The 27806-nt window shown below is 45.8% G+C and overlaps 2 protein-coding genes across 8 annotated transcripts in view; one reads left to right on the forward strand and one right to left on the reverse strand.

The window, feature by feature from the left end:
- LOC119453245 (acyl-coenzyme A synthetase ACSM3, mitochondrial) overlaps window positions 1-503 on the reverse strand; it is a 28120-nt gene extending 27617 nt beyond the window's left edge. For 3 of the 4 annotated variants that reach the window (XR_005192235.2, XM_049667655.1, XM_037715269.2), the window contains exon 1: window positions 54-503. Coding sequence is in view for 2 of the 4 variants with exons in the window: in XM_049667655.1 (XP_049523612.1) it covers window positions 54-181 (128 nt within the window). In the remaining 2 variants the exon portion in view is untranslated. The remainder of the gene's footprint in view (window positions 1-53) is intronic. The other variant, XM_049667654.1, reaches the window with a different exon arrangement.
- Window positions 504-729: 226 nt separating this feature from the next.
- On the forward strand, window positions 730-27731 carry LOC119453246 (hepatocyte growth factor-regulated tyrosine kinase substrate-like). 4 transcript variants are annotated; one of them, XM_049667656.1, is made up of 15 exons: window positions 730-968; window positions 1509-1593; window positions 1707-1782; window positions 1921-2013; window positions 3615-3738; window positions 4496-4617; window positions 7341-7465; window positions 8195-8276; window positions 10841-10942; window positions 13979-14062; window positions 15667-15888; window positions 18117-18335; window positions 19400-19573; window positions 24540-25299; window positions 26227-27731. In XM_049667656.1, the coding sequence occupies exons 1-15, from the start codon at window positions 929-931 to the stop codon at window positions 26391-26393; spliced, it is 2475 nt and encodes an 824-aa protein (XP_049523613.1). In that variant the 5' UTR covers window positions 730-928; the 3' UTR covers window positions 26394-27731. The 4 variants fall into 4 exon arrangements, with proteins under 4 accessions (XP_049523613.1, XP_049523614.1, XP_049523615.1 ...); XM_049667657.1 differs by having other exon boundaries at window positions 13982-14062; XM_049667658.1 differs by lacking the exon at window positions 10841-10942.
- Window positions 27732-27806: the final 75 nt, after the last annotated feature.

Here is a 27806-nt window from a genome sequence, read left to right on the forward strand (position 1 = left end):
ATGTCGACAATGCGGCGCGCGCATTGGCAGAATTCCGGAATTACGACACTTACGAAAGGTGCTTGTGGAGACGACTGACGAACCTCACGTGTTCCAACCGCGGTTCAAACTTCGGGCGCCTTACGAATGTTGATGGCAGTAGACGACGGCGATGCAAAACAAAGCGCGCTGCGATACTCATCTTTGCACAGTCAACTCGCCGCTACCAGGCACCCACCGTACTCAGGTACCCAACGACTGCCGTTCATGTGTTATAAAATGCCGCTGTTAAAAGATAAGGCCACTCGAAGCGCTTCACAAATCGCCAACATTTATCCTCGATAGCGCATTCCAACAGCCGGAAAAACATGCGCACGATAAGCTGACGTATACACGCGGAAAAAAAAAAGAACCAAAACCAACGGGCCGTTACAGTTAGGCGAAACCACCGTCAACAAAAGAAAACGAGTTAAATTTCAACTAGCGACACTCCAGCTGACTCCAGCCTCCTACAAACCCCCACAGTGAACTTCGTGCTGCAACATTACAAAAACGAAAGCGGAACTGAACATAACTCTCAGCTATGTAGATTTGACACTCCACCTCACTTATGCATGTATATACATATACATAAAATTATGACTTTTAAATGTAAGTGCAGTAAATGTAATGCAGCTTTAGATTAATTTTGTAACCCGCTAGGTTTCGCATCGGTTTGTGGGAGGAGGAAACAGGAAAACGCGCCGTTTTCCGGTTATAGGCCATTTGCTGTCACCTGATTGCCTTGCAGCCGCTTGCAGCGTCCTGCATGTGAAAAAGAAAAAGAAAAGTGTAACATTTATTCGGCACTTCGGGTCGCTCGGAGGCGAGCTCGCACTTGTAGAGAAAGCACACTTCTACATCGTTCTGTCGAGCCGCCCGAACCATTAGCGCCCGCGAAATCGACGAAATGTTCAGTTGGTCCACGGCGGCGTTCGACAAGCTGCTGGGTAAGCTCGCCTGTGGCTTCGCTTTACAACTACATGCTTTGTGTTTTCCTTTATTTTTTCTCCGTGTCGTTCTCACACAACCACCCTGTCACAGTTCGATGACGTCAGACGTTCAGAGCTGCTAGTTCAGTGTGATCTATCCTCTCTGTCGAGAAGACGCAGCCAAGCCTTCCGTTTATCGGTGTTTACGCTTTGGGGCTATCATCGCTGACATTTTAGATCGCTGCGGAACACCCCCGTGTCTCCGTTTATTCGCAGTGTTTCGACCGCGTCTTGCCTCCCGTAATTTGTGTTCTCCTGGCGCCCGCGTCGTTGGGGTGTTACTAGTTGCACTTTACATACGTTGACGCACTGACGTCATTCCGATGTGATCGCATCCCATGCTATCGCAAGCGTAGTGTCGGAAGCTTTGCTAGGTTTCTTTGACGATAGCGCGGTCCTCGCAGTACGAACGAAGCCAGCGGCCGATCGAACTGGCTTGCATGCAACAAGTTGTACATAGTTTAGCGATTTGTTGTTGACCTGTCACCTTGCTTCCAGACAAGGCCACTAGCCATTTGCTTTTGGAACCTGACTGGCCTTCTATCATCCAGATTTGTGACTGCATTCGCCAGGGAGACGTGCAGTAAGTGTTCACAGGTTGTCGTGCTAGTTGGAGAGATTGACACTGTTTTGATCTGAAATGCAAACACGGTCCGTCTTTGTTGCAAACTCACTTAAGCGTTGTTTTCGTTGCAGACCAAAGTACGCTGTTAGTGCAATCAAGAAAAGACTTTACACCCGAAACCCACACGTGACGCTGTTTGCCCTGCAGGTGATTTGCGATTCATAGCACAGACTTCCTTAGCATAGTTTGCTGCAATTCTGACTGTGTTTAGTTTTTTGCGATGTCGCTGTCTTACAGAGCTGCGTCACAGGCGTAACATTGCGGTTTTGTACGTCTCTCTTGCAGGTTCTAGAATCCTGTGTCAAGAACTGTGGGGCTCTAGTTCACAATGAAATCGCTACCAAGCCTTTCATGGAAGAGTTGAGAGATCTTGTAAAGGTAAACACGCGAGTAACTTTCTTTAAAATATTCTGCCACCTGTGTTCTCTTGAATTGATGGCAGTCGATGTTCGGAAAATCCCCAATGTGCAGCAATTAACACGGGTGAACAAAATGTGTAAGATCAAGTCATGGAACAAATGGGCAACTTTTAATGCATTCTTCATTATCAGTTTGAAAAACTAGATGTTGCATTCGGAGAAGGGTTTTGCGAGTATTCTGTTACAGCGGGGATGTACTGGCTTTGAGAAAGTGACGAAGCACTCCCACGTTTGCCCCAGCTAAGTATGAAAGAAAGGAACACAGACTAATGTCTCAGCATTCAACGACCATATCTAACACACAAACATTTTAACCAACAGTGATGTAACCTTTATTACCCAGGAATATCAATCGAAACGTCACATACACTTGTGCGCGACGGGAAAGCTACTGGTAACATCGTGGTTGCCATTGAGAAAGATTGCCAGAGGAGTTACAGATTGATTTCGTTGCTTATAGAACACAAAATAATGATTGCAAACACCTAACCTTTAATTCTGATCCTGTATCAAACCTATGTGTTTGACATGTAGCACCGCAAAATTTCTTACAAGTTTTGTATTTCATTTTCACGCCATTATGATAGGGGGAGAAATAATGGACAGGTGGAAAGGCATTCTGGCTATCCTTAGTTCTTCACTCAATGTTGCACTGCCATCAATGCATTGTGCTCTTGAAAACGGAAAATATGGGGAAGTTCACACTGTTTGTTGGACGTCGTAGCCCGTAATTTATTTTTCTCTCTCTCCAGTGAGGTGCGCTTGCAGCTAGGATTTTCCTCACTCACTGTGGTAACCCAGTAGCTATGGCATTGTACTGCTCAGCTCAAGGTTGTGGGTTCGCCCCCCATCCGCAGCAGCCACATTTCAATGGGGATGAAATGCAATAACGCTCATGTACTTCGGTTTAGGTGCACGTTAAAGGGGTGCCCAGTCAATATTTCCGTGTCTTCTTTACTTTAAAGTGAAAAGTTTTGTACAGCTAAGCCTCAGGAAAAACACCGCCCAGTCTTGCAGCGCCTTAAATAATTTGATGTAATAGCTTTGCTACAGTCAGTTTCGGTTTCGTTTCTACTGTGTTGTGACTTCACAAGACAGCAGGACATTGCGGCATTTTGACACTCCTTCTGGCTCGCTCGGGTCATTCGCTATGCTTCTACAGTCGACCCTCACAATGAGCGGCAGCCAGCAAGGCGACCAAGCGAGCTTGAGTGTAAACACATTGCAATGTCCTGCTCCTGCATGACCACACACTACTGAGTCACGTCGTCGCAACACAGTAGAAACAAAACCGAAGCTGGCTGTAGAAAGGCTAATATATTAAATTGCTTACGATGCTCTGAGGTCTAGGATTTGGAGGTGTAAGACCTTCATCTAATGCAAAAAAATAAAAAAAATAATGAGTAGCGAGAAATATCATGCCAGTACCCAGGTGGTCCAGAATAATCCAGAGTTCCCCCACTACTGCATGCCTCATAATCAGAACGTGGTTTTGGCTCATAAAACCCGAGAAATTAATTTTTTTTAGGGATTTTCCTCACTGGCCTTGACGTGTTGCAGGCAAACACCAACGAGGCTGTGCGTGACAAGGTACTTGAGCTGGTTCAGGCCTGGGCCCACGCGTTTCGCAACGATCCAAACTACAGGGCCGTGCAGGACACGTTGAACCTGATGAAAATGGAAGGTGAGGCGGGGACAGAAATTGTTGTGCTCGCTTTACCGAATCATTTGCTGTTGATTGCTCAGTGCAGAATTCATTTCCTTTTTGTACTGCAGAGGTGGCTCAACAACTGAAGAGTTATTTGGCTTCAGAGAGATAACACAGTGAAAGTCTTCCTCTTTTCTTTCTTTTTTTATTTTATTAATGAAAATACTATGAAAATACAGTCTTCAAGCACCGAATACCAAATATTTTACTGTTTATCTATTAGTTAAAAAAAATAGAGAGAAAAAGCTAGTTAAGACTGCTAAAAAAAAAAAAAAGACTTATTACTAAATACTTGTTGAAAACTGGGTAGCTTGTAAAAAAATGTGAGAGCTCTCCAGATCTCCCTTGTTCCTGGTTGGCTTACAATTTGGTACTCGAAGCAGCAGGCTGCATTGATTGTAGTAACCCTGTACATATGGTTCTAATGACATAATTGAAAAATCTGAATTTTGTTGTTGAAAGCATCCAATTCACAAAAAATTTCATGCATTCGAGCAGGTAACCTTGATGCTCTTGATGTCTGTGCTTAGTTCTTAATGTCTGTGCGTAATTCAGAAATGATTGTAGGTTAGCCGAGTAGCATTTGCTGACCTGGTGGTGAAATCTATCTTACTAAAGTTAAGCCACCGGCAGGTTATTGCCATGGTGAAACTTTGCCTGCAATTTGTGTGCTTGCACTGCAAAGTGCCGTTGAGCAAACATGAAATTTTAAGATTTCGTTTTTTTCGTCCAGGGTACAAGTTCCCGTACTTGAAAGAGAGCGATGCCATGTTCGTGGCCGACCAGGCGCCGGAGTGGGCTGATGGCGACTGCTGTCACCGGTGCCGTGTTCAGTTCTCGCTTGTCCAGAGAAAGGTGCTTAATTGTTATATCACTTACGGTCTTGACCGGCTGCACTTGCATTAAAACTTTGATTTGGGCGAGTTGGTTCATAGCTATTCGAAAGGCGCAGCGCGACTGAGACGGATACAAAGAAACACAAAACCACATCACAAGCGCTGCATAACAACCAATTGTTAGTCAGTGTTAACCAGTTGTTAGTCAGCACTTGTATATGGGTTTTGTGTTTCTTTGTCTCAGTCGTGCTGCGCCTTTTGAACTGCACTTCCATACCTGCCAACTCTCGCGCATTTTTCGTAAAGTCTACGAATTTGGGCGGGTTCCACAATTTTACAACTGTTGCATCAAATTTTACAAAAAAAAAAAAAAACTTGATTACAAAAAAGTTTTAAAGTGGTGCTGGCGCAAGAAGATAGCAAAAATGCCTGCAAACAAGAAGTTGTAATTGTACAGGGTCGACCACTGTTAGAGGGAACGCGCGAGTGTCTGGCCGGTGCTCCACAAGGCACCAACTGCTGGTGCCTCGCGCAGAGAGTCGGTGAGTCGGTACGCTCTGTGCGTCGTCTGCTACTGCCATGTGGTGGGCCAAATGCTAGTGCGCTGCAGTACCAGACGAAACGCAAAGCATAACACCCCAGTGGCTCTCTGTGCCAGGCGCTGGTACTAGTTGGCACCTCGAAGACCACCGCCCACTCACTCGCGTATTACCTAAGACCAGTGGTAGAGCTCGTACCTGCACCTCCCTCTTGTAATAGCACAAGATGCTGCATAGCAGATGGTACTTTTCTTTAGTAAGCTCATTCAGACATGTTCCCGAAGCAGGCAAAATTAGCAACGGCAATTTCGTTGAAGGAATGACTGTGATCTCAAAACAGTGTGTTGCTTGTCAGTGCGCGCCGTTACGAGTTTGTTGCGTCCGTCTAAACCTAAATCGTTCACAGGTTGGTAGGTAAGCACTTGCTTCTTGTTAACCCATTGGCTTCCTAAACTGGCATATCACCGGGCATAAGAACAGGGGCCATATTGCTAAAGCCGGCAATTCGCCGGGTGGGTGGTATTGTTGGTTTAAAGAGCTAGTTGTAGATGGCGTGACAGTCAGTGTATGTCGGATAAGCTTAGAATTGTTGTCAGTAAATGGCACTAGCGCGCCGACTTCGGTTTGGCTAGATTTTAAAAATTTAGTTGATATTCGTGAAATGTCTGCACGTGCGTAGCACATGTTTCGACACCTATGTGCACCAAAGCAGCACAGTGGGCGCATTTTCCACATTACTATTCCTCCGAATCCTGGCAAACAATATCCGTCATGGCAGTGCAAAGTGTGCAGTGCAAAAAGTTTGGGGAAATAAAACGACAACACATGAGAGTGTCAAACGAGGGATGCTGTTCCCCACATGTCCGTGTGTGTCAATCTTTCCCGCACGAAAATGACTGGTAGTTAGGTCTCTGAACTTAAAAATACTGTTTTATATTGTAAGTAAAACATTTATTTGCAATTTTGCAAACATGAATTACCATTGAGGACTGTATAACAAGCACAACGGAAGTTTGCATAGTGCGCATACGGGACAAAAATAATCGTTATGGAGTTCCATGCGGCACACATCCCATTTGGTAGCCTAGCTCAATGGGTTAAATCTGTGGGGACGGGTCATTATAGCAATCGTGTGAGCACCTCTAGCAACAGTGTGAGCATCAAAGGAAAGGACATTGTGTGCGAGGGTGCAAGTGGATTTGATTGGGCAAAAGGGATGGGGGAAATTTGGAGGCATAGGACGGGGTTCGGCTAACTCGGTACAAGGGTAATGGCAGATCTCTCGGAGAGGCCTTTTTCCTGTAGAGAACTTGAATGGGCTAACGATGATGGTGACACCCTGGTGCTCCGTCATGACTGTGCCGGGAACACTGTCGTGCTAGAAAGGGTGGCAGATCCAGGGGTAGGGATAGGCCTCGCAGCAACATGAACGCAAGCCCTGCAAGTAATTGTGGCCCATTGCCATACATGGCAACTCTCAGAATGTTTAGTAAAATTTATTAATTTGGGCTCGTATAACTTGTGACAAGTTTTTCGGAAAAATTAAATCTGTCTGCAAAAAAGCGCTTTAAAGGTGTTGAAAGATGTGGTGGCGCAAGATTGCAAATAGTGCATGCAAAAAAGGAATTGTGATTGCAGCTGTGCCACTGCCCTCTTGTGGCTACTTAAGATGCTATATGCCGGGGGCGGTACTTGTTTCGAACGCGTTTATTCACACCGAATTGGCAACAGCAAAGCCGCTGCAAAAGTCTTGCTGATCTGAAAGCATTGCGTTGCTTGTTAGTCTCTGCTGTTCTAAGTTTGCTACTACTGGTGGGCTGCATTCAAAGGTAGGCCATCATTAATGAATGCATGCGTATCCCTGAAAAGTTGTGTGCTTTGGGCAAAATTGAAAAACTCGTCGTGCCTGCAGGATTTTTTCAATTAATGTTCACAGTTTAACAGGCCTGCATTGCCATAGCTGGCCATGAATTCATTCCGGTGGCTGTATTTCAGCAGGGTTTGAATGCAAAAACACTTGTCTACAAGCACATTAACAGAATTCAAGGTGTTCAGAAGCTTCAGTGGCTCTTGTGGCTCGTTGTGCAGATTTTGGGACGTAAAGCCCCGCAAATGATGAATGTCGTATACGGAGGGCTAACCTGCGAGAGCTTGTGTCGCTCCGCCATTGGTGCTAAACTTGCCTCGTCATTTCCCTCCGTAGCACCACTGCCGCAACTGTGGCCAGATCTTCTGCCAGAAGTGTTCCTCGCAAAACGCGCCCATCCCTCGGTTCGGCATCGAGAAAGAAGTGCGCGTCTGCGAGGCCTGCTTTGAGAAGCTGTCTGCGTGAGTGCCGTCCTCTTGTTGTTGGTGTGTGTGCATTGTTTTTTTTTTTTTTTCCCCATGCGCAGCGCTGCCGGGCTAAGTTGTGATCGTGCAAACTGGTCTGTCTGAGCATGCATACAACCTGGACACAGAAGGGTCAAGATAGCTACAACTGCATGAAGCCAACGGACAATGAAACCGGGGGAAAAGCGTGAAGGAAATGAACTAGCTCATATCCAAGTAGTAAACTGTGGGGGGAAAAAAAAGTTACGTGTAGTATAAATTCCCCCCTCGCCCTACTGCATCCCTCATAGCCCGTGCATTGCTTTGGAATGCTAAACCCCATAATTTGAGTTGATCTCATCAGTTAAAGTGCAAATGTTCTTAATTGTAATCGTACACCAGACATGCTGTAAGGCACTTAATGTATGATATTGTTTTGAGAATAAGAGTACTAGTTCCCATAACGTGCTTTCTTAGAGCATGGATTGTACAGTGCTTGGAGGTAGTCAAACCTCAATGTAAAGAAGTATCGCACGTAACATGGTAACTTACAATGTTTCCCGCCGATATCTGCACGTAACTGACATATGCCTGTAGTGAATATTGGATAAACAAAGGCACTTTTGTGTTTTAGGGTTATGACAGAAAACGATTTGTGCTGTAACAAAAGTTCTTTATAACGAGGATCAGCTGTTACTCTCATATTTTATCCCTAAATTGAGTTTCATGGACTCCTCTTCCCGACAGCGCAAGCAAGGGTCAGCCGGTTAAGGTTTCTCAGAAAGGAAGCGGCTCCGAGCAGTCCTCACCGAGCCAAACCTCCTCTGCGGTAAGTGGCACCCTGGTCTCGAGAACACGTTCCCTAAAGGGGACCAGTTCTTCCTCTTTAAGGAGTGTGCTGGGGGTAGTTGCAGGGTAGTTGTAAAATATCTTGGCTGCGGAGGGTCACTGCTTTGTAAATACCCTCCTGCGACATATTTCCTAAAGGCATTTTAGTGTCGGCTGAGTTATAAAGCGTCAAGAAGTGTCCTTCAACTCTTGATGACATCAGGCGGTGTCTGCCAAGGTCGACACAGACTTGGGGACACACTCATGCATCGCTTACTTACAGCTGGACCCTAATGATGATAACGAAGTTTTTTTTTTTTTTTGTACAAATGTATGACATAAAAGCAAACAAAGTGAAAACCGCAAAAGCAGTCTTAACTGCAGCAGCAAGAACAGCCTCAAGCGTGACCAGAGCGCCCCCTACAAACTAGTAGTGACGATCCGATAGTCGGTTTCAGTAATTTTCATATCTTCTCTCTCTTTCTGCACTGCAAGACGCATGCCTCTTTCAGCATGCCGCGATGCCCTGCATAGCAGCAGATCGTCGTGTCGCACTTTCTTCTGCGTACTTGCCTTGCTCTTTTTTTCTTTTGTTTCTTCTCGATGGGCTCAAACTGGCTATAAGCAGGCTTCAGATTCGTGACCTGCCGCACGTGCTCAGTTTGCGTTTATGCATCACGTCCCCTACCTACTGTGGTTTCTGCAGCATCTGATGTTTACTATGCGAGCGTCGGGTTGTTGTTAGGGGTGTGCAAATAGTAACACGTTGATCGAATTGAATGCAGTAGAACCTTGTTGATAGGTTCTGTAAAAAAAAAAAATGAGAGAAGAAATGTAGCAACTGGGAAAGTGTACGATCCGAAGTCACTAAAAAATTTGACTCTGCTGTAGGTGACATCTACGTAATGTGAAGCATTGCGCGACACGTTCCAGCACGGGACGTCAATGCTCGCTCATGTTGTTTTTAGACTGCAACGGTCTACCGAAACGAAATTGAGCTGATGGGCGATGCTGGAATACGATGCAGCCAGAGCGAAGCACAACGCTCACTTTGCGATGCCTTCAGTAGGAAAACGGCGGCGCATTTGGGTTATCGCCTATGAAGGGCATGCAGTACGCTTCCAGCGGCACTATGTCGCACGCGCTATGAAACAGGTAGATGAAGATGCTTGTCGCAGTAGGGCTGACGGCAATAGCTGTGATTGCGATTTGCGACGACCTGCAGAGAGATTTGCTGGTACCAGAAGAGTGAGTGTGTAGCAGCACTTTCAAGAGACATGGGCGGATGCCTGCCGTCCGCTACCACTTGTGCCTTGCACCTTTGCTTGTTTGTATGAGATCTAGCGGCCGGAAAGCACGGTTTGGCATTATACTGAACGTTGGGTGCCAAAAGATCTTGTTTTCCAGGCGCTTATCAACCGGTAAAAAAGGCGCAACTGTTAGGGTCATTTTCTGTGCTCTTGATTGCTATCGTAGGTGCCGGGAAATTGTACGAACGAGATTCTACTGTATGAATCGAATAGTGCCAGGATGAATAGAATATTGAATACTTTTCAAATAATGAACAGCAGTTTTCATGATTTAAATACAAAACAATGTTAGCATCTTAGTATTCATAACGTTAGCAAGTGTCTGCCGTTACATTGCACGTTATGACGCATTGTTTTTATTAAAAGCACAAACGAAGCATTAGCCACGAATAAGCAGTTTGTTCACATACCCAGGATTTTTCGGAACAATAAAATGATCGCTGTATAGCTACAAGTCTGGGTCCATGAGCGACGTAGCCTCCTCCACTACACAAGTTCTCGTGTTTTATGGCTGTTGGGATGAAATTTGTCATACTTTTGCTCCAATTTTACATGTTATTGTGCACTATATTGTTGAACTATCTGAAAAATATTCATATTTACGAATAGTGGCTGTTTGATTCGAAGACTGAATCAAATAGATTCGATTCGTTATTCGAAAGTTTCGAATATTTGCACACCCCTCGTTATTGTGGGTGAACCTAGCGTTTGGCTTGGCTCCACGTTCAGAAAATGTTTCGGGGCCCGCTTGATCACGTACGAAAGTGGTACACTCAGTAGCAGCCTCGCATCGATTACTATACCGTGCGGGTTTGCTTGTAGGTGTGGATTGATACATTAGTGCTTGTTTTGGGGATGCTGGCATTCGGCGGCATTCCAGATGACCGAACGAGGTTAGCTTGTTGAATATGATGCACTGCGGGTCAAACACAGTTGAGGGAGGGGGGGGGGGGGGGTTCGTGCTTTCAAGCTTGAAGCATTCCTTATTGAGTCTCATGGAAATAGAGTTAAAAAAGAACGACTTCGAATTTCAAAAAAGCAGTTGCGAATTCAAAAAAGCAGTTATGAAAGGCGGCTAACTCTTTTATTTTTTTGCTGGCATCATTTTTCTCGTATTTATTGTATGCTTATGCCAAAGTCAGTTTTAATACTAGAAGATGGTTTGGCTGCTAGGACATATTTACGCTAACTGTTGGCTGGGGCCTCAATCTCTTCGGCGTAAAGTAAGATGAGCTGTTTCTTTCATATGCCGCAGCCTGCCGGTGGCAAATCTGAGCAGGAATTGCAGGAGGAGGAAGAGCTTCAGCTGGCGCTGGCACTCTCCAAGAGTGAAGTGGAAACCAACCAGCGTTCCACTGTAAGTAGTTGTGGCAGCGGCAGTAGGACATGTGGTGGTGGTGGTGGTGGTGGCGGTAGTAGTAGTAATAACGAAAGAAGAATGGTAGGGGAGCAGGAGTTTGTTGTAGTGGCAGCAGTATGAGTTGTGGTGAAGTAGCAGCACTGTGTATTTATAAGTACTGGGTAAGTCATTTGCGAAAGCAGAAGCAGTAGGGAGTGAGTAGGTGGTATAGTAGCAGGAGTTTGGTATAGGGGAGTAGTTTGGACTAGTCGGTGAGTAGATTACTAAGAAAAGTTGCAGGAATAAGCAGCGTTAGTTAAGAAGTTTTAATGGGCTTGCGAGTAGTAGGGATGTAGTGGGAGCACTGGGATAGTAGTAGTAGTAGTAGTAGTAGTATGAGGTAATCGGTAATGACAGTAGTAGTATTAGGGCAAAGGATGAAGTAGTGAGAATAGAGTTGTGGTAGTAGTAGTTGCAGTAGTAGTGGGAATTAGGAGTATGAGTACTAGGAAGTTGTGATTGTAGTAGTATAGTAACAAGTCGTACTTGTAGGAGTGTCAGGAGTTGGTAGTAGCAAGCAAAAGTAGCAATCGAAAAACGGGAGTAAGTACTTATCGGCACTTTGAAGCTTTTTTTTTTTAAGGAAAAAGACTTCTGTGTACACGTGTGACAGCCTCCATGACCCTAACACCTGCATATTACAGCAGCATGACAAGATCACTGTTGCTAAATAATAACCATAATAATAATAATGATGATCTTGAGTCCGCTGCAGGACGAAGGCCTTTCCCAGCAGTATCCAACTACTCCTGTCATGTGTCAACCAAACTTGCCTTATGCCTGCAGATTTCTTTCTCTCATCACTACGTCTGATCATCTGCTGCATGAATGCATTTTCCTTCCCTTTGCACCCGTTTTGCTACTCGGGTAGATGATTGATTATCTCTCCTGCACATTACATGCACTGCCCAAATCTACTTGTACCTCTAACCTCACCTAGAACATCACTTACCTGCATTACACTTACTTACTCTTAATTACCATAACTACCATATTTCTATCCATCAATCTACGCGCATTCGACCGAATGGCTCGTTTTACTTGTGTGTGCACTTCCTGTGGCGTAGGAAATAATACAGGGGTGGGACAAATAAAAAAAAAAGGCAACCTCGCATATTTATCGTCCGTAGATTTAACATGATGAAATTATTATTATTATTATTTTTTTTTTTGCAGCTCTGCCGAGATGTCTGTGCCAGAACAGAGCACTGCTGGCCGCAATTTCAGAGTAACTGAGAGGGAAGGGGGTTTAGGGTAGGCGTAAATATTGGAAATAGCTTGCAGGCTGCCTTTTTTTTTTTTTTTCAGTTTTCTGTGTTGCTCACAACAGCCCCCAGTATGGACTGGTCTCTTTTTTTTTTTCTTTTTTTCTAACTTAGCTTTCTACTTACCATGGCAATTGGAGGTAGGTCATGGACGACCCACGAGTGCCATGCCCAATTTCTAGGTTTGTAGTGCCCTTAAGGACTTGTTGCGCCATCTACAATTTAGTCCATGGAGTAGACTTGATTTTTCTGAGTAAATTTTGTGTTGCTGAGAGACGGGCAGGCATTCTCGTGCTTTTGTGAGCCTTCGTGACAGACTGTCATTCTCCCGATTCTCCTGCGTCCTCAGATGATTGTTTGAAAGCTACTAGTAGTAGTAGTGAGTCTGAGGATGGTGTCAGATTGTGGGAGACTGCTTCAGAAGGCAGACACTCTCATAACAAGCCTGGACAGTTGTCAGCTGTTCGACAGTGAGGGTTGTCTTCTGCCGAGGTTGTCTTCAGCCTCTGAGCGACCGCGTGCGCCCGCCGGGCTGTAAGGCTCTGGGGGAGGGTAGGGACGGGAGAGGCCGCATACTACTCCGCGCGCTCCTGGGAGCTCGGGCGGCTGTATCTTGAAAGCCATCTGTGGCGGGGGCAGAGTCCTTCCTCTCTGCGCTGTGTTTTCGCGGCTTAATTCGCGTTGATACGAGCGGCGAGACGAAGGTCAATTCGCTCGCTCCTGCTGCCGCGCTTACTCACTACAGCGTTTCGACAGCGACTTTCCGCAGTCATTGAATGAGATGCTTTCATGTTTGCTGGTGCGCGCGTGACACCATGCTTGTTAATTTAGTTCGTATGCCTGTGTTTACAAGTTTATATGGCCGATAAAACTACAATCCTTACTTCGTATAGCTGTCCACTAGTTTGCTATCGCAATCGATGCTTCGTCTTTTGGGCGAAACTGCGACTTTTCTTTATTTAAAAAAAAATTTCTATTGCTGAGGCGACGACGCATCAGGTTTTGCCCTTCTTTCTGCACAGGCCTCTTCTTTCTTTCGCGCTTTTTTCCGCGGCCGTACCAGCTACCCGCGTGGAGAAATGCGACTTCCATGCTTTTGGGGATGCCACGCGGTCGCACTTTCCAAGGTGTAGTACCGCGATCGTCCGTGTTTACCGCCAGCTTCCCGGCCTTTGTTTCTGGCTCGTGAGCGTGTGCGGCTACTTCCTGCCGGCATCCATGCTTGCCCGTAACAGCGTGCTTGTGGAAACCGACCCCTCGTGCTCGTAGCTTCCACTGCATAGGCACGGAAAGTTGTCCCCGAGTACAGCAAACCTGAAGCCCAAGAGGTGGGCGGTGGTCACAGAGGTGGGCGGTCGGTGAGAGTGGTGGAGAGAACTCTGGATATATAGTATGTTATTGTAACTCTAATGATGTATTCAATAAAACATCCTTCTAAAAGGTGCTTTTTCTACCATGGTAAGGAACGGCTTGAGCGTAGGTCCTTGCTTCAAGTGTGTTTGTGTTCTCCAGCATGAACTGTTCTTCTCAGTGTTTACTACATGAAGGAAAAATGGAAAGGGAATAGACTGATTGTTATGGGAAAGTTGCATTGTCTTCCTAGAAAATGTGTCATGTAGCAAGACATTTCACTTGAAATGACAGTGGAACGTTTCGTTTGAATATTGAGCACCAGCGTGTTGAAGCCAAGTACTAAGCGTGCTTGTGCATCTTTTTTTTTTTTAATTAGCAGCGGAGGTCATGGCAACCTCCCAGCACTGTGCAGAATGCGACCACGACCACCACGACAAGTCCTCCACTGTCTGCCACTGACGTGAGTCCCGTGTTGCACGTAGACCAACTGCAACAAAATTTTTGGCTGTGTAAAAAGCTAGTTTAAGTTTGTGACGAAACACACGAGCATTCCAGTCACTTTTGTGCTTCAATGCGTAAAGCAGCAGTTTATTATTATTGTATGTGGAACAATAATGGGAAAAAGTTTCACGGTGCATACAGTGGAATCTTGTTTATATTATCTTCATGGGCACTGGAAAATAAAGCGTATGATCTGAAAATCAAATCATCCTACGTGTTATCCAACCAAATCGTATTATTGGGTAAAGAAAGAAAAAAACATCTCGAAAAACGTATTATGCAGAATCGTATCAACAAGGTTCCACAGTGCGAACCTTAGCATTCGTTCCGAGTGGATATGCCTTGCAACCCCCTGGCTATAATTTGTAACTTGCAGTATGTGCTGAAAAGTAATAAAATGTTAATTAGGGATTTTTTTAATTAGTCAATTATTTATTGTGACTGAGTGATTATGCACTTGAAACTTTAGATTCTGCAGTCAGTAGTGTCACGTTTGCTCATGAGCATCTGTAATGCTCACCTCCGTGGTCGAGGACAGTTGCAGGACGTGTTCATTGTCGAAAGCCAGTGCGTGAGATGCGGGGAAATGCTGCTTCATGTCTCTCGTCATGTCGCAGCATTTTGTCTTGCTGGCGTTCGCCAGAGCTTCGCTCATGTGATTTCCTTTAGTGTGTAGTAACTACGCAATTTTTTTTTTCAATGATAAATTTACACTTATATATAGCACAAAAAGGTTTGTTACTAGTATGTAAAATGAAGGGCAAATCTGCACTTTTTAATTTAGAGCCTTTCTTTTTTACATGTAGATAAAACTAACAAACTGTAAATGTCACTGAGCGGGTTGTCATGCTGTACAAAACAAATTGCTGTTGGTCAATACAATGCAAGAAAAAAAAATGCAAGTATGTTATGAAAGCAATATCGTGAATGGGGATGCATTTCTGAATGTGACAATCAATCTTGTGTTACTGTTTGTCCAAAAACTGGCTGTAAGAATGAAGAGGGAAGAAGTGTTACTGTTTTAGTGACCGTTCACCGGTTGAAATAAGAATTTAACTTGGAAAACACAGTTTCACTCCTGAATGGAAGGTAATCCACTTTGCCTCAGTAGCCCTGTTATAGAAGTTTGACTGTAAGAATTAATAATAAGTTGCACCTGAACTGCAGTGCCAGTATGCTAAAATACTGTCGTGAATTTCAAAGCATTGCACCGCATTTGGGTTATCGTTATGATTGGTGGTGTCCAAACCTCAACCTCGAATTCCACCTTGATGGCCTCGGTCAGCGACGATGAGTGATTCTTAGTCGACTGTGGTTCGGATGCAGTTAGCATCAGTTTTTTAAATGAAAGCAAATGACCGTTTCTCTCTTGTACTATGAAAGTTTGTTGTGTTTTGCATATTTCTTTGAAATAATGAAATCTCAATTCATGGTACCATCGAAGGCAGGTTAGAATAGAGTAATTATGATTAATTCCTAGCCATCCATGCAAGGAAATAATAAAGAAATATATTAAAACATTACAAAATGAAGTCCTGTTTCATTGCTCAAACATGGAAGCAGGCTGGTGACAAAGCTGCAGACAAGACACGGCGCAAGGACCTGGCAGACGGGGACCCTGAATTGGCTCGCTATCTCAACCGTGCCTACTGGGAACAGCGGCAGCAACAGCAGCAGCAACAGGACACTAACGCTGTTGATGGGCTGCCGTCACGACAGAGCCCGATCCCCAGCGCACCAACTTCCGCAGGATCGCCGTACACTGTTCCACCTAAGAATGCAGAGGTGAGCTAGGTAGATGACTCGGTGAGTTTGCATGGGATCATTTTAAAGACAAGGCTGTCTTTGCTGACATTACTTGGGTTTGGCGTATCTGGGATCTGGGTATCTTGTAACCATTCCCAGAAAAAAAAAGGGCCTCCAGAGCTTGGTAACAAGTCATAAAAGGTATCAAAATGTCGGTCTCAAAGCAACAAAAAGCGAGAATTAGTCACAGGGTGTGTAAAATTAATGTTACAGGCAAAATTAGTGCCAGTATAGTTGAAAAATAACCGCATTGCACCATAAACTGCACTCTTCGGGATCGGCTCACCTGGCCTTTTGGTCATGAAAAGAAAGGGTCGATCAAATGTTGACTCTAAAGGAGAAAAAGCCGACGTCATAGCGCGTGAAATACGTTACACGTAAAATACAAAATTAGTGCATAATGAACATGAAGCAGAGACAGAAAGAGATGGAATAGAGAAATATCAACATTTAATCATTGAACCGTTTGAACCACCATGTGCGTAGACCTCGTCTTCTTTAGCGTCAACACTTGGTCGACCCTTTTAGTGCAAAAGCATTGTGCGCCCCATTACACAAAAATCCGTTGGCGTGACTGAGCGATGGACCAAAAATGGCCGATGGCACAAAGAGTAAAAGCACATAAAAAGTGGTAGGATTGACGTTAAATTTTTCAGGGAGGTTCATGTAAAAAAAAAAAAAGAAAGTAATTTAATGGCTTTGAACAGAAACTTTGGTACGTAATGATCTGGGTGGGAATCGAACTGGGGCCTCTGGGGTGCGAGACGAGCATGCTTCCCTGAAGCCACGGCTGCTCCACGGTTCTGGCTTACTAAAGGTGTGCCTAGTGCGTGCATCATTGCACACTGCACACGTCATGTCGCAGTCATCTGGCTGACTAAAGGTTTCACCAGAGGGACTATAATGCTTTTGCATTCCCACACGTAAGCAGTCTTGTGTGTCCCTGCCAAAATTTATTTTTAATGCAATGGAAAATGATGGACGACTGTGCACACAGAAAAGAAACATATAGGAGCGCAGACTGACTTTCAACTGAAGGTTTTTCTTTTATTTAAGTAGTTTTTAAAGGCCTGTCTGCAATGAAAAACCTAGCTTCAGATAATGTTGGTACAGAGCAGCCTCCTGCAAATCTTATGCTTGAAGTACGGTGGATGCGTTTTGAAAAGCTCGCAAAAATGTTTTGATGCTGGAACTGGAGGGATGGCCTTGCGTCGGCAGAGTGAGATGGCAGGCGGCAATGCCGCCTTTGCCGCTCGGCAGAGTGAAGCATGGCCGAGAACCCGCGGCTCCTCGGCACGATCTTCAGGATTAGACGGGGCCCGTGGCACGATGACAAATCTCGGAGGTGACATGCTGGGACTTCTGTCATACCTACTAACCACCAGGAGCGTGCATTGCCTGCTTAAGTGCTGTTTAAAGGCTGCTAATAAGAAAATTGGAAAATACCAGCCCTACTACAACTTTGCCAGGATTGCTTCAATAGTTCCTTGGTGCTGAGGAGTTCAGGAACTCTTGCTATGATGGGGCCCTTGCAATTAGCATTGCTGCTCCGGTTTTAGACTGGTCGCTGTAGTGTTGCGTCAACAGCATAGCCATGCTGGTGTTCCGTTAGGGATTTGCAAACAGTAATTTTCAAGACCAAATTGAATACGAATTGAACAGTGCCAGGAGCGAATCGGATGGAATATTGAATAGATTTCGAATAATGAGTACGCAGCCATCTTTGAAACCGTTAATATAAAATGATGTTCGCCTCCTAGCATATGCACAAAGTTAACAAGTTTCTGTTGTTAAATTGAATGTTATGAAATGTTCTTCGTTAAAAGCACAAATTGAGTATTAGCAGCAAATAAGCAGTTCATTTGCATATTCTGGAGTCATCAGTGGGTGTGCGTGATCACGGTGGTTTAGCTGGAAAAGTCTGAATTCCCGAGTGACCTAACATGCTTCACTGCGTAACTTCTCGTGTTATATGTTGGCTTTTGCGACCGTGGATTAAATTTGTCACCCATTTGCTCCAATTTTATGCTTGATTGCGCCCAGTGGGCGATCTGAAAAGTAAGAAAACTATTGTGAAAATATTAGAAAATACAGTTACGAACAGCGGCTTTTCAATTCAAATACCGAATCGAATAGCGCAGTATTCAATTCGTTATTCGAAAGTTCTCAAATGTTCGCACCCCCCCCCCTGCTTCCTGTTCTTCCAGAAAGTAGACGGCATTAGTGGCGAGGCAGACTCCCAGCTCGAAGAGTTTGTCGCCCAGTCTGCGGTCCACGCTGGAGGTGTTCGTCAACCGACTGCAGAGCAACGCGGCGCGCTGGAAGGCACGTGGCCAACTGACTCGTACGTGCAGAGCCTCTTCATGAGCGTCAGCAACATGCACTCGCAGCTTCTGCACCACCTTCAGCAGCAGGAGGATTTCCGCGGGGGTGAACGTGGCTTCTTGTGGCGCGATTTTTCGCTCGGCTACACAGTGATTTCCGCCAACTGTGCGCGCTCTCTGCAACTGGGTTCGGCCAAGTTGATCACGCTTTCAATGAGTTGTGGCGACTGGTGCGACTGTGGGTGGCATGGGGTGATGGTAAGCGCAGCGAAAGTCGGGGCTTTCCTTCCAGCATTGTCTTTTTTTTTTTACCACGTGTTGTCAGGCCAGCACCTCTTTTCGATGCTGCGTAACGTTTCATTTACCACAGCTGTAGACTAAGCCATCTCAAAAGTTGAATTTAGAGGGACTGACGGCCAATTTTTATGATACCCGTAATTTTTTAATACTATGGAAAGCTTACCAGCCAGAGTGACCAATCACACAGTGGTAACGCAGAAAACGCTGGGGAATATTTTCTATCAGAATATTTTTATCTGCAGCTAGGATGTAGTTGTACGCTGGAAACATGTGGGAAACAGTGATAGGTAAGCCCAATAGCGACTATACACCGGCATTAGCGCTCCCTGATAGGTCAAAATGGCTCAGGCTCTGCCTATATGGGCTGGACCCGAACAGTTCTGAGCAATCACAGAGGGCTTAAGGCGGATTTGGAATAAAAACAGATTGGAATAGTTTTACGTTATACCGGCCCAGTTGTCAATTTGATAGTGAGGTGGGCCTGTCATAAGGTTGTTCACACATCATAATCACAGTGGTACATTTCATCGAACCAGTACTAGCGGTACAGACTGGTTAGCAGCTTACGATGACAAGTGTAGATAGAGGACACACTCGAGCTGCACAATTTGATTCGACGACAGTGCTGGCCGCTGTCGTTGTCAGCCAGGTGCTGCCTCACTTCCTGGGCTCAAGTTTGCCCTGTAAAATGTTTGATTGTTTTATTCGCTCTTTTGTGCTGTTGTCTTTTGCCTAGTCGTATTGTCTTGCTGCCTCTGCTCACTGTTGCTACGTCTTGATGATATCTGCAGTGCTAAATCCTTTGCTTCGGAATGTGAAATTTCTCAGGTTGTATAACAATGTCCTCTTGTACTTGTGCCGACGCAGAGTACTATGAAGGCCTGCAGGATAAGCTGGCTCAGATCAGAGACGCACGTGCGGCCCTGGACGCACTGAGGGACGAGCACCGCGATCAACTGCGCCGGGAGGCGGACGAAGCGGAGAGGCAGCGGCAGATCCAGATGGCCCAGAAGCTGCACATCATGAGGCAGAAGAAACAAGTAAGACCGCTTAATTTACTTACTTATTTACTGATGATTTATTTGTTTATATTTCTTATGCAATCCCGACTGGAATTTTCGCATGGTGAAGTAAAGGTTGCCCGATTTCACCGGCTTCAATAAGGCTTCAACTTAGGTTAGTTGGTAAGACAACATCTGGTTTACTGCGTCGCACAAAAAAAGTCAGCAGTAATGGCACATTTGACTGGTTGCTTTTGAGTGCTCCAGAGCGCTCGTCTGGCGGCTAATTGAAATCGAGCACTCGGAATGCATTTCACCTGGCTTCACCGATTAGCTCTGCGAGGAGCAGCGTATGACCCGGGCAGCCTTTCTCTGGCTGTTATCTCAATAGGCCTCCACATCACTGCAAACCATGTTGGAGTGCTCTAGGGACCATTGGAATGCACTACAGTTCAACCCTGCAATAACAAAATCGGGGACGAAAGCTAAAACACTTGCTTTTGCGTGAATTTCGTTGTTGCGAAAATTTCGTTGCTGCGAAATGAAACAGCACAGACAGGGAATGCGCTGCAACATGAAACAAATTTGTGAGAATTTCGTTAGCCTACTTTGGTGAGCCTTGCTCAAGGCTATAGACAGCCGCATTGCCAACAACAAAAAGTGCGTCCCCGATAAATTTCGCACAGATATGATTCGTGAAACTAGGCACCGAACATGTCGGCGTCTATGGGAGACAGCGTTAATGCGATACCTTTGGTGATATTTGAGCAGGTTGACCTCTACAAGCAGCAGCGTTCATCTAGTGCACGCTGTTGTTTGTGGAGGCCAACCTGTCTGAAATCTCGCGAAAGTTATCATACGAACACTGTCGCTCGTAGACGTTGCCATGTTCGGTCGCATAACTTGGTACAGGACGCGTCGACTTTTGCAGGAAGCGTGCCTGCAAAAGTCGGCGCATCCTGTCCCAAGTTACGCAAAAACTCGCAAAAGTGGTTGTACAGTTAAACCTGCTTATAACGAACCTCCATATAACGAATTCCTGGATATAACAAAGTTTTTCAATGCCCTGCCATTACTCCATAGAAGCACATGTATTTGAGACCTCTGTGTAACGAAGTGGCAGCGGGAGACGCCCTCGAAATAACGAATTTTCCCCGCCAACAACCTAGAGATTTCGCCCCAAATTTTGTCATTTTTTCATTTTGTCATTTTGGCATCGCCGAATTCACAGCGACTGCGAGCGCACGTGTGCATGCGTGTGACCGTGCGCGAGGCAGGCATGCATCCGTCGACCCAGTGATCTTGCCGCCGCGGGCATGACCTTTCCCCCTCCCTTCATTCAAACCTGATCCCGCCGCTTGCTGTAGCTGGCCTAGCCCGCCAAGCCGGCACTCTCCTTTTCCAGTTGATGTTGCCAAAGAAAAAAAAAAAGTTTTTTTTTTTCAACGCGGTGGTAACGCCACTCTTTGGTTACTGTGCAAGTCTCTGCGCTTCACTTCACTAACCTGACACTAGGTGACACTAGGTGACACTATACGACGCTACGACGCCATCGTGTCGCTCGCTCTTCGTTTCCGACACCTCGCGCTTGTGTGAAACGACACGCGTCCACGCATCCAGTACCAGTACCAATTTAGTTGAACAGCGAATGTTTACAAGTTTATACAGCCGATAAAACTACTATCCTTACTTCGTATAGCTATCTGCTAATTTGCTGTCACAATCTATGCTTCGCCTTTCGGGCGAAACTGGGACATTTTTGTTCATCGCAACTTTAGTGTATTGGGAGTAAATCTTGAGCGATAGTTGTATTTCTGTATGAAAGCATGAGGTGCGCGGTACTGTAAAGCATTTTTTCCCCTCTCTTTTGGTCACGGAAAACGGGTGCGCGTTACAATCGAGGGCGCGTTAGAATCGAGTAAAAATACGGCAAGCGTTTCTTTTTCGAATTGTCGTGCCGAACCTGCATATAACGAAATCCTCTTTATAACGAAGTTTTTCGGGAATTTGTCAATTTCGTTATGTCCAGGTTTAACTGTATCTGCAAAAGGGATAGGATCCACGAAAGCGATTGATTGAGAATACGGCCTCATCGGGCAAACCTACGTCCGGCAACGCCAAATCCACATGCGATGCCTGTTTGAGCGGTACCGAAACCAGCGTTCTTGAAGCATTTTTGCATTTTGGCACGCATTTTTGGACATCAGGTCAGGCTGGAGGGGTGGCAGCCCACTTTGGTGGGACGTGGATTTCTTTGTTTTTGCTAGACCTTGTTTTCTGCCGCAGATTATGCAGCTGCACATAGTACGACGGCGGTGCAGCTATGTGTGTCGTGTGATTTGAAACAGGCAATCAGAAAACAATATGGCGGCAATCGCATGCTTTCGGTGGTAGCGATTGCCTTCTACGCTTTGTGCTGTTTTTGTAAACAAAAATGGTGGCAGGCCTCACAAGCGTGCTGCGATGGTATTTATTCAATTTCAGTGGGCAGAATATGCATTTCAGCACATTTTGTATAATCTGCTAGCGTTACACGAGTTCTGGCAAATTTCTTTGATGTGGCATTGCAGTTTTGTGACATTTCATTGAGAGATATGAAATGCATTGAATCCTATCGGGTGTTCACCGGGGATACGAAAATCCCCGGCGATTCCACCGGGGATTTCACCTGGCCTTGTGACGAGAATTTTATTGTCTTGGGCTTTCGCCATCGCGGGATAAGGATAAAAAGAACAAACAGCTTCATAACTGTCAGCTATTTCGAACAAACAGTTTGCGACTGAAGCAACAAAGCACTAACAACTGTGTCAACTCTTTGTCAGTTTTAGTGTTGTCTTCAACTTGGAAACCAGTGCAGTAAACTGAATTATGAACAAGCTTGAGAAAATAAACACTCTGAAGTACAGGTAGCATTACTGAATTGCATTCTCCTCTTTTTTTTTTTTTTTTTAGTTCTCTTGGTTATATGCTTCTTATTCAAAGGATACCAGATTATGGATGCATAGTTTAAAGTTGGTTGCACAATAGCCATGTCAGAAGCTGTCAGTGTCGGACCAGTTGGCTACACTTAGAGAGAGATGTTTGGTCTCTCTTTTCTATGTGCATGTGTGTAACTTGCGCTAACCCTCATTTCCAAGAAAGTAGGACCGCACATAGAACGGTTCGCAGAGTAAATTCCAATGCAGAGTCTTTCAGTGATAGTTGTACGAACTGCTTATCACAGCTGTATCATTGTGATAACAAGCAAGTGCGTAAATATGAAAGGTTCTTCTCCTGCTGTAGTGGCTCAGTGGCCATGGTGTTTTGTTATTCGTCACGAGGTAACAAGTTCGATTCCCAGCTGCAGCCACATTCTGATGGGGGCTGAATGCACAAGCACCTGCGTACTTAGATTTAAGTGCATATTAAAGTAGCTAAGTCGTCAATTTATGCCTACTGCTGGACGAAGGCCTCCCCCAGCGATCTGCAATTACCCCTGTCTTGTGCCAGCTGGCCCCATCTTATGCCTGCGAATTTCCTAATTTCATCCCTCGACTGTACTTCCCTTCTCTTGGCCATCCATTCTGTAACTCTAATGGTCCACCGGTTGCCTGCCCTATGCATTACATGGCCTGCTGAGCTCCATTTCTCTCCCTCAGTGTCTACCAGAATATTGGCTAACCCCGTTCCATCTCAAATCTGCACCACTGTATTCCTGTCTTGCCTAACACGTTGCACCTAGCATTTGTCGTTTCATTGCTCGTTGCACAGTCCTTAACTTCTCAAGCATCCTCGTTAGCATTCCATGTTTCTGCCCCATATGTTAGTACTGGTAGAATGCAATCATAGCACGCTTTCCGTTCCGAGGATAGCGGTAAGCTTCCAGTCAAGACTTGCCAATGCCAGCCGCACGTGCTCTAACACAGTGTTATTCTTCCCTGTATTGGCCCAGGTGAACATACTCTTGCGCAGATTCCAGCGGCTGACTACTAGTTACAAATTTTCGTTCTGTTGCCTTCATCTTCCTTCATCATTGCCTTCATCTTCTGCATCTTAATCTTAAGCCCTACTCTACACTTTGTTGGCTGAGGTCTTCAACCAGATCTATTACAAGTCATCTCCAGCGTTGCTGAACAGGAGATTGGCGTGTCATCTGCAAACTGCAGGTTGCCGAGATATTCACCGTTGATCCTCACTACTAGTCCTTCCCAGTTCAGTACCTTGAATGCTTGAATAATTCTCCGAACGCCCGTGATGCGGCCCGATTTCCGTCCGTCTCCGCACAGACGATCACTTTCCTTTTAAATGCGGCATCATGATGAACTCGGTACTTCATGCTGATAGATAGAGCAGACGCTGGGAACGTGAAGACAGACGGTAGACTATTGCCTAAGCACGTGTACTGCTGCACACGGAGGAAGCTTCCGCATGCTACGGTAGCTAGGCACGACACGCGTGCGAGGCGGCCATTTTGAAATGCCGACGCAGATTTAGGGTCGTGTTGAAAGTGCGCGTTAGATTCGAGTAAATACAGTATTCGTTTAGAAAGCGGCACTATAGTGGCATCGCCCATTTGGTGCCATTACGATAACGCCACACCGCGCGCCGATGCTGCACCATACCGATACTACCGATACGACGCAGGTCAAAATGGCGACGTCGCTCGTGTACTTCAGCTGGCTACTGGCGCGGCTAGTAGCGGCTGCGATACTGACTTTTCTAGATGCCGCTAACTATGCACCATATTTATCAGTTTCAGTTAAAAACTGGCGCGTTTTTTAAAATCCTCGAATCTAAGCCGACCCTAGAGTTTCGTGTGTGATTATTTGAAAAAAACTATCGGCCTAGATTCGAATAAATACGGTAGCTCGAAAGGACGCACCTGGTTAATGTCAATCTGAAGCCTTCCACTAAGGTGTCCCTCATAATCTACTATGCAGTGTTGGGTCGTAAACTCCATATTTTAACTAACAATTTTTATGAAAGGTTGTTTACTAGTAGTTATACCCACTACCAATTGCTGCAGGAGTACCTGCAGTACCAGCATCAACTCGCGCTGCAGCGGATGCAAGAACAGGAACGGGAGCTGCAGATGCGGCACGAGCTGCAGAAACAGTACCACCACGGCGGTGCCGGATTCCCGAACCAGCCGCCCGGATTACCGCCCCCAGCACAGGGCATGCCGCCGCACTCCGTCTCAATGCCTCCACAGCAGCCTCCACCGGTCAACATGGGGGCACCACAAGACCACTCGCAGATGCACCTGCCACCTCAACTCCACGGTGGGCCCATGCCGCCAGCGCCACCGGGTCAGATGATGTCACCTCGAGGCCATACCATTCAACAGGGAATACCTCCGCAAGGACAACAGCACGTAATGACAACGCAAGGACACACAATCCTGCCCCCCCAGGGTCACTCCGTACCACAACCAGGGACGCCCGTGACGGCGCCGGGGCAGCACTCGGTTCCACCACAAGGACACCAGATGCCGCCACCGCAAGGACACCTCTCGATGCACTCTCTGCCGCCCCATTCGGCGCCAATGTCGATGCCCTCGCAAATGCCACCGCAGCAGCAGGCGAGGCCCCCCATGCACATGCCAGTGATGCCACCGCCCTACCGGTCCCCAACGCATGCGGCCACCGGTGCACCAGCCATGCCGTACATGATGGGGACGGCACCGCCGCACGCCACCATGATGGCGCAGACCCAGTACGGCCCCGTGAGCATGCCTGCTCCCATGGGGCACCCCATGGACTACCAGGCATATAGCATGCAGCAGGGTAAGCTCACTCACTTCGGGTGCCTGTCGTCTGCTTACAAGTGAAGTGTGCTGCATGGTTCATCTGTTTAGTGGTCTGCAAATACAGCTGCAACTCTTTGTATGATGAATGCGGATGCAACAAGCTATCCGACATGACAGTGACTAACCAACCAGCGTGGCTCAGAGCCATGTTACAGTTGCTTCTTTGCTTTCCCAGTTGCATTCGCTTCTCCAGTTACCTTCTTGTCCTGCATGGCATCAGCATTTACTTGTGTTTAGAGGTAAATAAAAAGAAAGAAGTTTCACCAAGGTTATTTGCTCCAATGCATGCAACCGCACAGCTATCACCTTTGGGAGTATGCTGATGAGGTAGTAAGCTTCGGTGACAATGGAAGTGACATCGCCAATAGGAGCGTTGAAGAAGGAAGCAGAATTCGATCATTGGCGTTGATTGTTAGACAGACGTCGTGTGCTGTGTAGCCATTGCTTGCATTGTTTTTACATAATTCGTAATGTCGTCTGTGGGCCTAGTGGTTTAGTCATATGCTCAACTCTTGTAAAAGCCGCACCCTGTCAAGATTCTATCCTAAAAACGTAAAGAAAGGTGTGGGTTTTAGATTAATACACTTGGTATCTTGTTACTATATCTATGCTGCAGAGATAGTGATAAGTGGCAGTGAGAACAGGTATGGTAAAAGATAAATAGGTTAAAAAGGTATTAGTCAAGGGTAGTTGTATTTCCTCGTTGTGTCAGTTTCGTTGTTGTGTTTGTCAGTGACGAGATTTATCATTGCTAAATACTATACCACGAGATAAAAAGATATAATGAGACATATAGCGTGAACAGTCCTGTAACTTCACTGGAGATGACGTAATGTTCATGCTGGCTTCTGCAAGAGAAGCTGCGCTTGTCTTTAGCTCAAGTTTCCTATTGCATGTCTTCCAGCGATGTCGATGGGCATGATGCACGGCATGCCACACCAGGAAAACCCGGCGGCCTCTCCGCCACAGCACCATCGCCCGCCGACCAGCAATCCATCGTTCGAGTCCGCCACGGGCGCGCCGGCCGGAGCTCCGCCAGTGCAGGAGGCTGCCCTCATAAGCTTCGACTGAGCTCTCTTTCGCTACGAGCCCAGAGGCTTCAACGAACTTGGTTGTTCCCGGTCGAGGTCGTCCTTTCCGTTACGGAACACTCACCTGGCCCACTTGAAGCAAGTGTACAGTCTTGGCATTGTAGGATGTCTTTATCACACGCTCGCCCTCGAGTTCCACCCAAACTGAGAACTACCAATGCTTTTGTTCTTTATCCTCCGCGAGGTGATGCGAACAACTACTGGTCATGCTTTTTTGTTGCTTTACTCTTCGGCAAAGTGAGATGGTCAAACTAACTTGGTCAGCGATTGCACCAGAATAGGGTGGGCGGCAGCGCGCAGGCACTGACGTCGGCAAAAAAAAAAAAAAAATTGTCTCGAGGTGACCTTGCGCCAGCTGTATATCAAAGCAAGGCAACTTGCATAAGCGAAGACCAATGTTTGATTGCACTACCACTCGTTAAGACAGCAACCTCAGCAAGATCTAATATGCAGAGGCACGAAATATACGGGCTGCTCAATTACAGCGGGCGTGGGGACAGCGAGGCTGTTTGAATGTGGTGATTCGACTGACGTTGCTCTCCTGGTGGCGCATGTAGTAGCAGGCTGGCCGAATGGAATCTGTGGTACATCCCCAGTGACACTTAATCGGGGCTTTTCTTAAAGGCAATGCGCTGAGCCGAGATTTGCATTGGCATTTTAGTTTCAAACAGTCGACTACATTTTAGAAGCACGTGCAAAGCGTTGCATGTTGGTGCCGACTGTCTGGGCTTTGTGAGGTGCCGCTTTTAATGCTTAAGACTTTTACACTACAATTCTTTTATTTACTTTTTTTTTTCATACATGTGGTAAAAAAAAAAAAAGTCGAAATTGCAGACTTTTGTTAATACAGTCGTAGTAGTATCGAACGCAGTATCGTACAAGCAGTGTAGAAGCTTGGGGGATAATGGCAGCATTAAAATAGCGTGCACGTACTACTTTTCAACAGTCTCTATAAAACCACGGGGGAAGAACATCGTACATCTGATTATAGTTACTTATAAAAGTCCGGTCAACCTTTCCAAGAGTGGCAGCTTTTTTTTGCAAAGAGCAAGTCGAGTACCGTAATGCCCAATTATTATATTCTTGTCACTCTAAAGCACGACTGGTCATGTGTGGTTGTGTCATCAGTTCTTTGCGTTTGTGTGTGAAGAGGCTAGAGTTGGTTTTCGATGCTCATGGAAACATTCTATACGTACGAAAAAGCAATTAAGCGGCACGATGGCAATGTTTGTAAGTATATATGTGTAAACTGGAGCTGTTTTATTTCCTGTGTACATTGATATGGCTCTTATATTAAAGGCTTCTTTCTTTATGCTAACCCGTCAGTATTCTTTGTCCTTCACTTGCGAAAAATTTGTTTACACCGATGCAAATATGTTAGTGCTATGGGTCA

Source organism: Dermacentor silvarum, chromosome 5 (assembly GCF_013339745.2).
Source record: "Dermacentor silvarum isolate Dsil-2018 chromosome 5, BIME_Dsil_1.4, whole genome shotgun sequence".
Lineage (NCBI taxonomy): Eukaryota > Metazoa > Arthropoda > Arachnida > Ixodida > Ixodidae > Dermacentor > Dermacentor silvarum.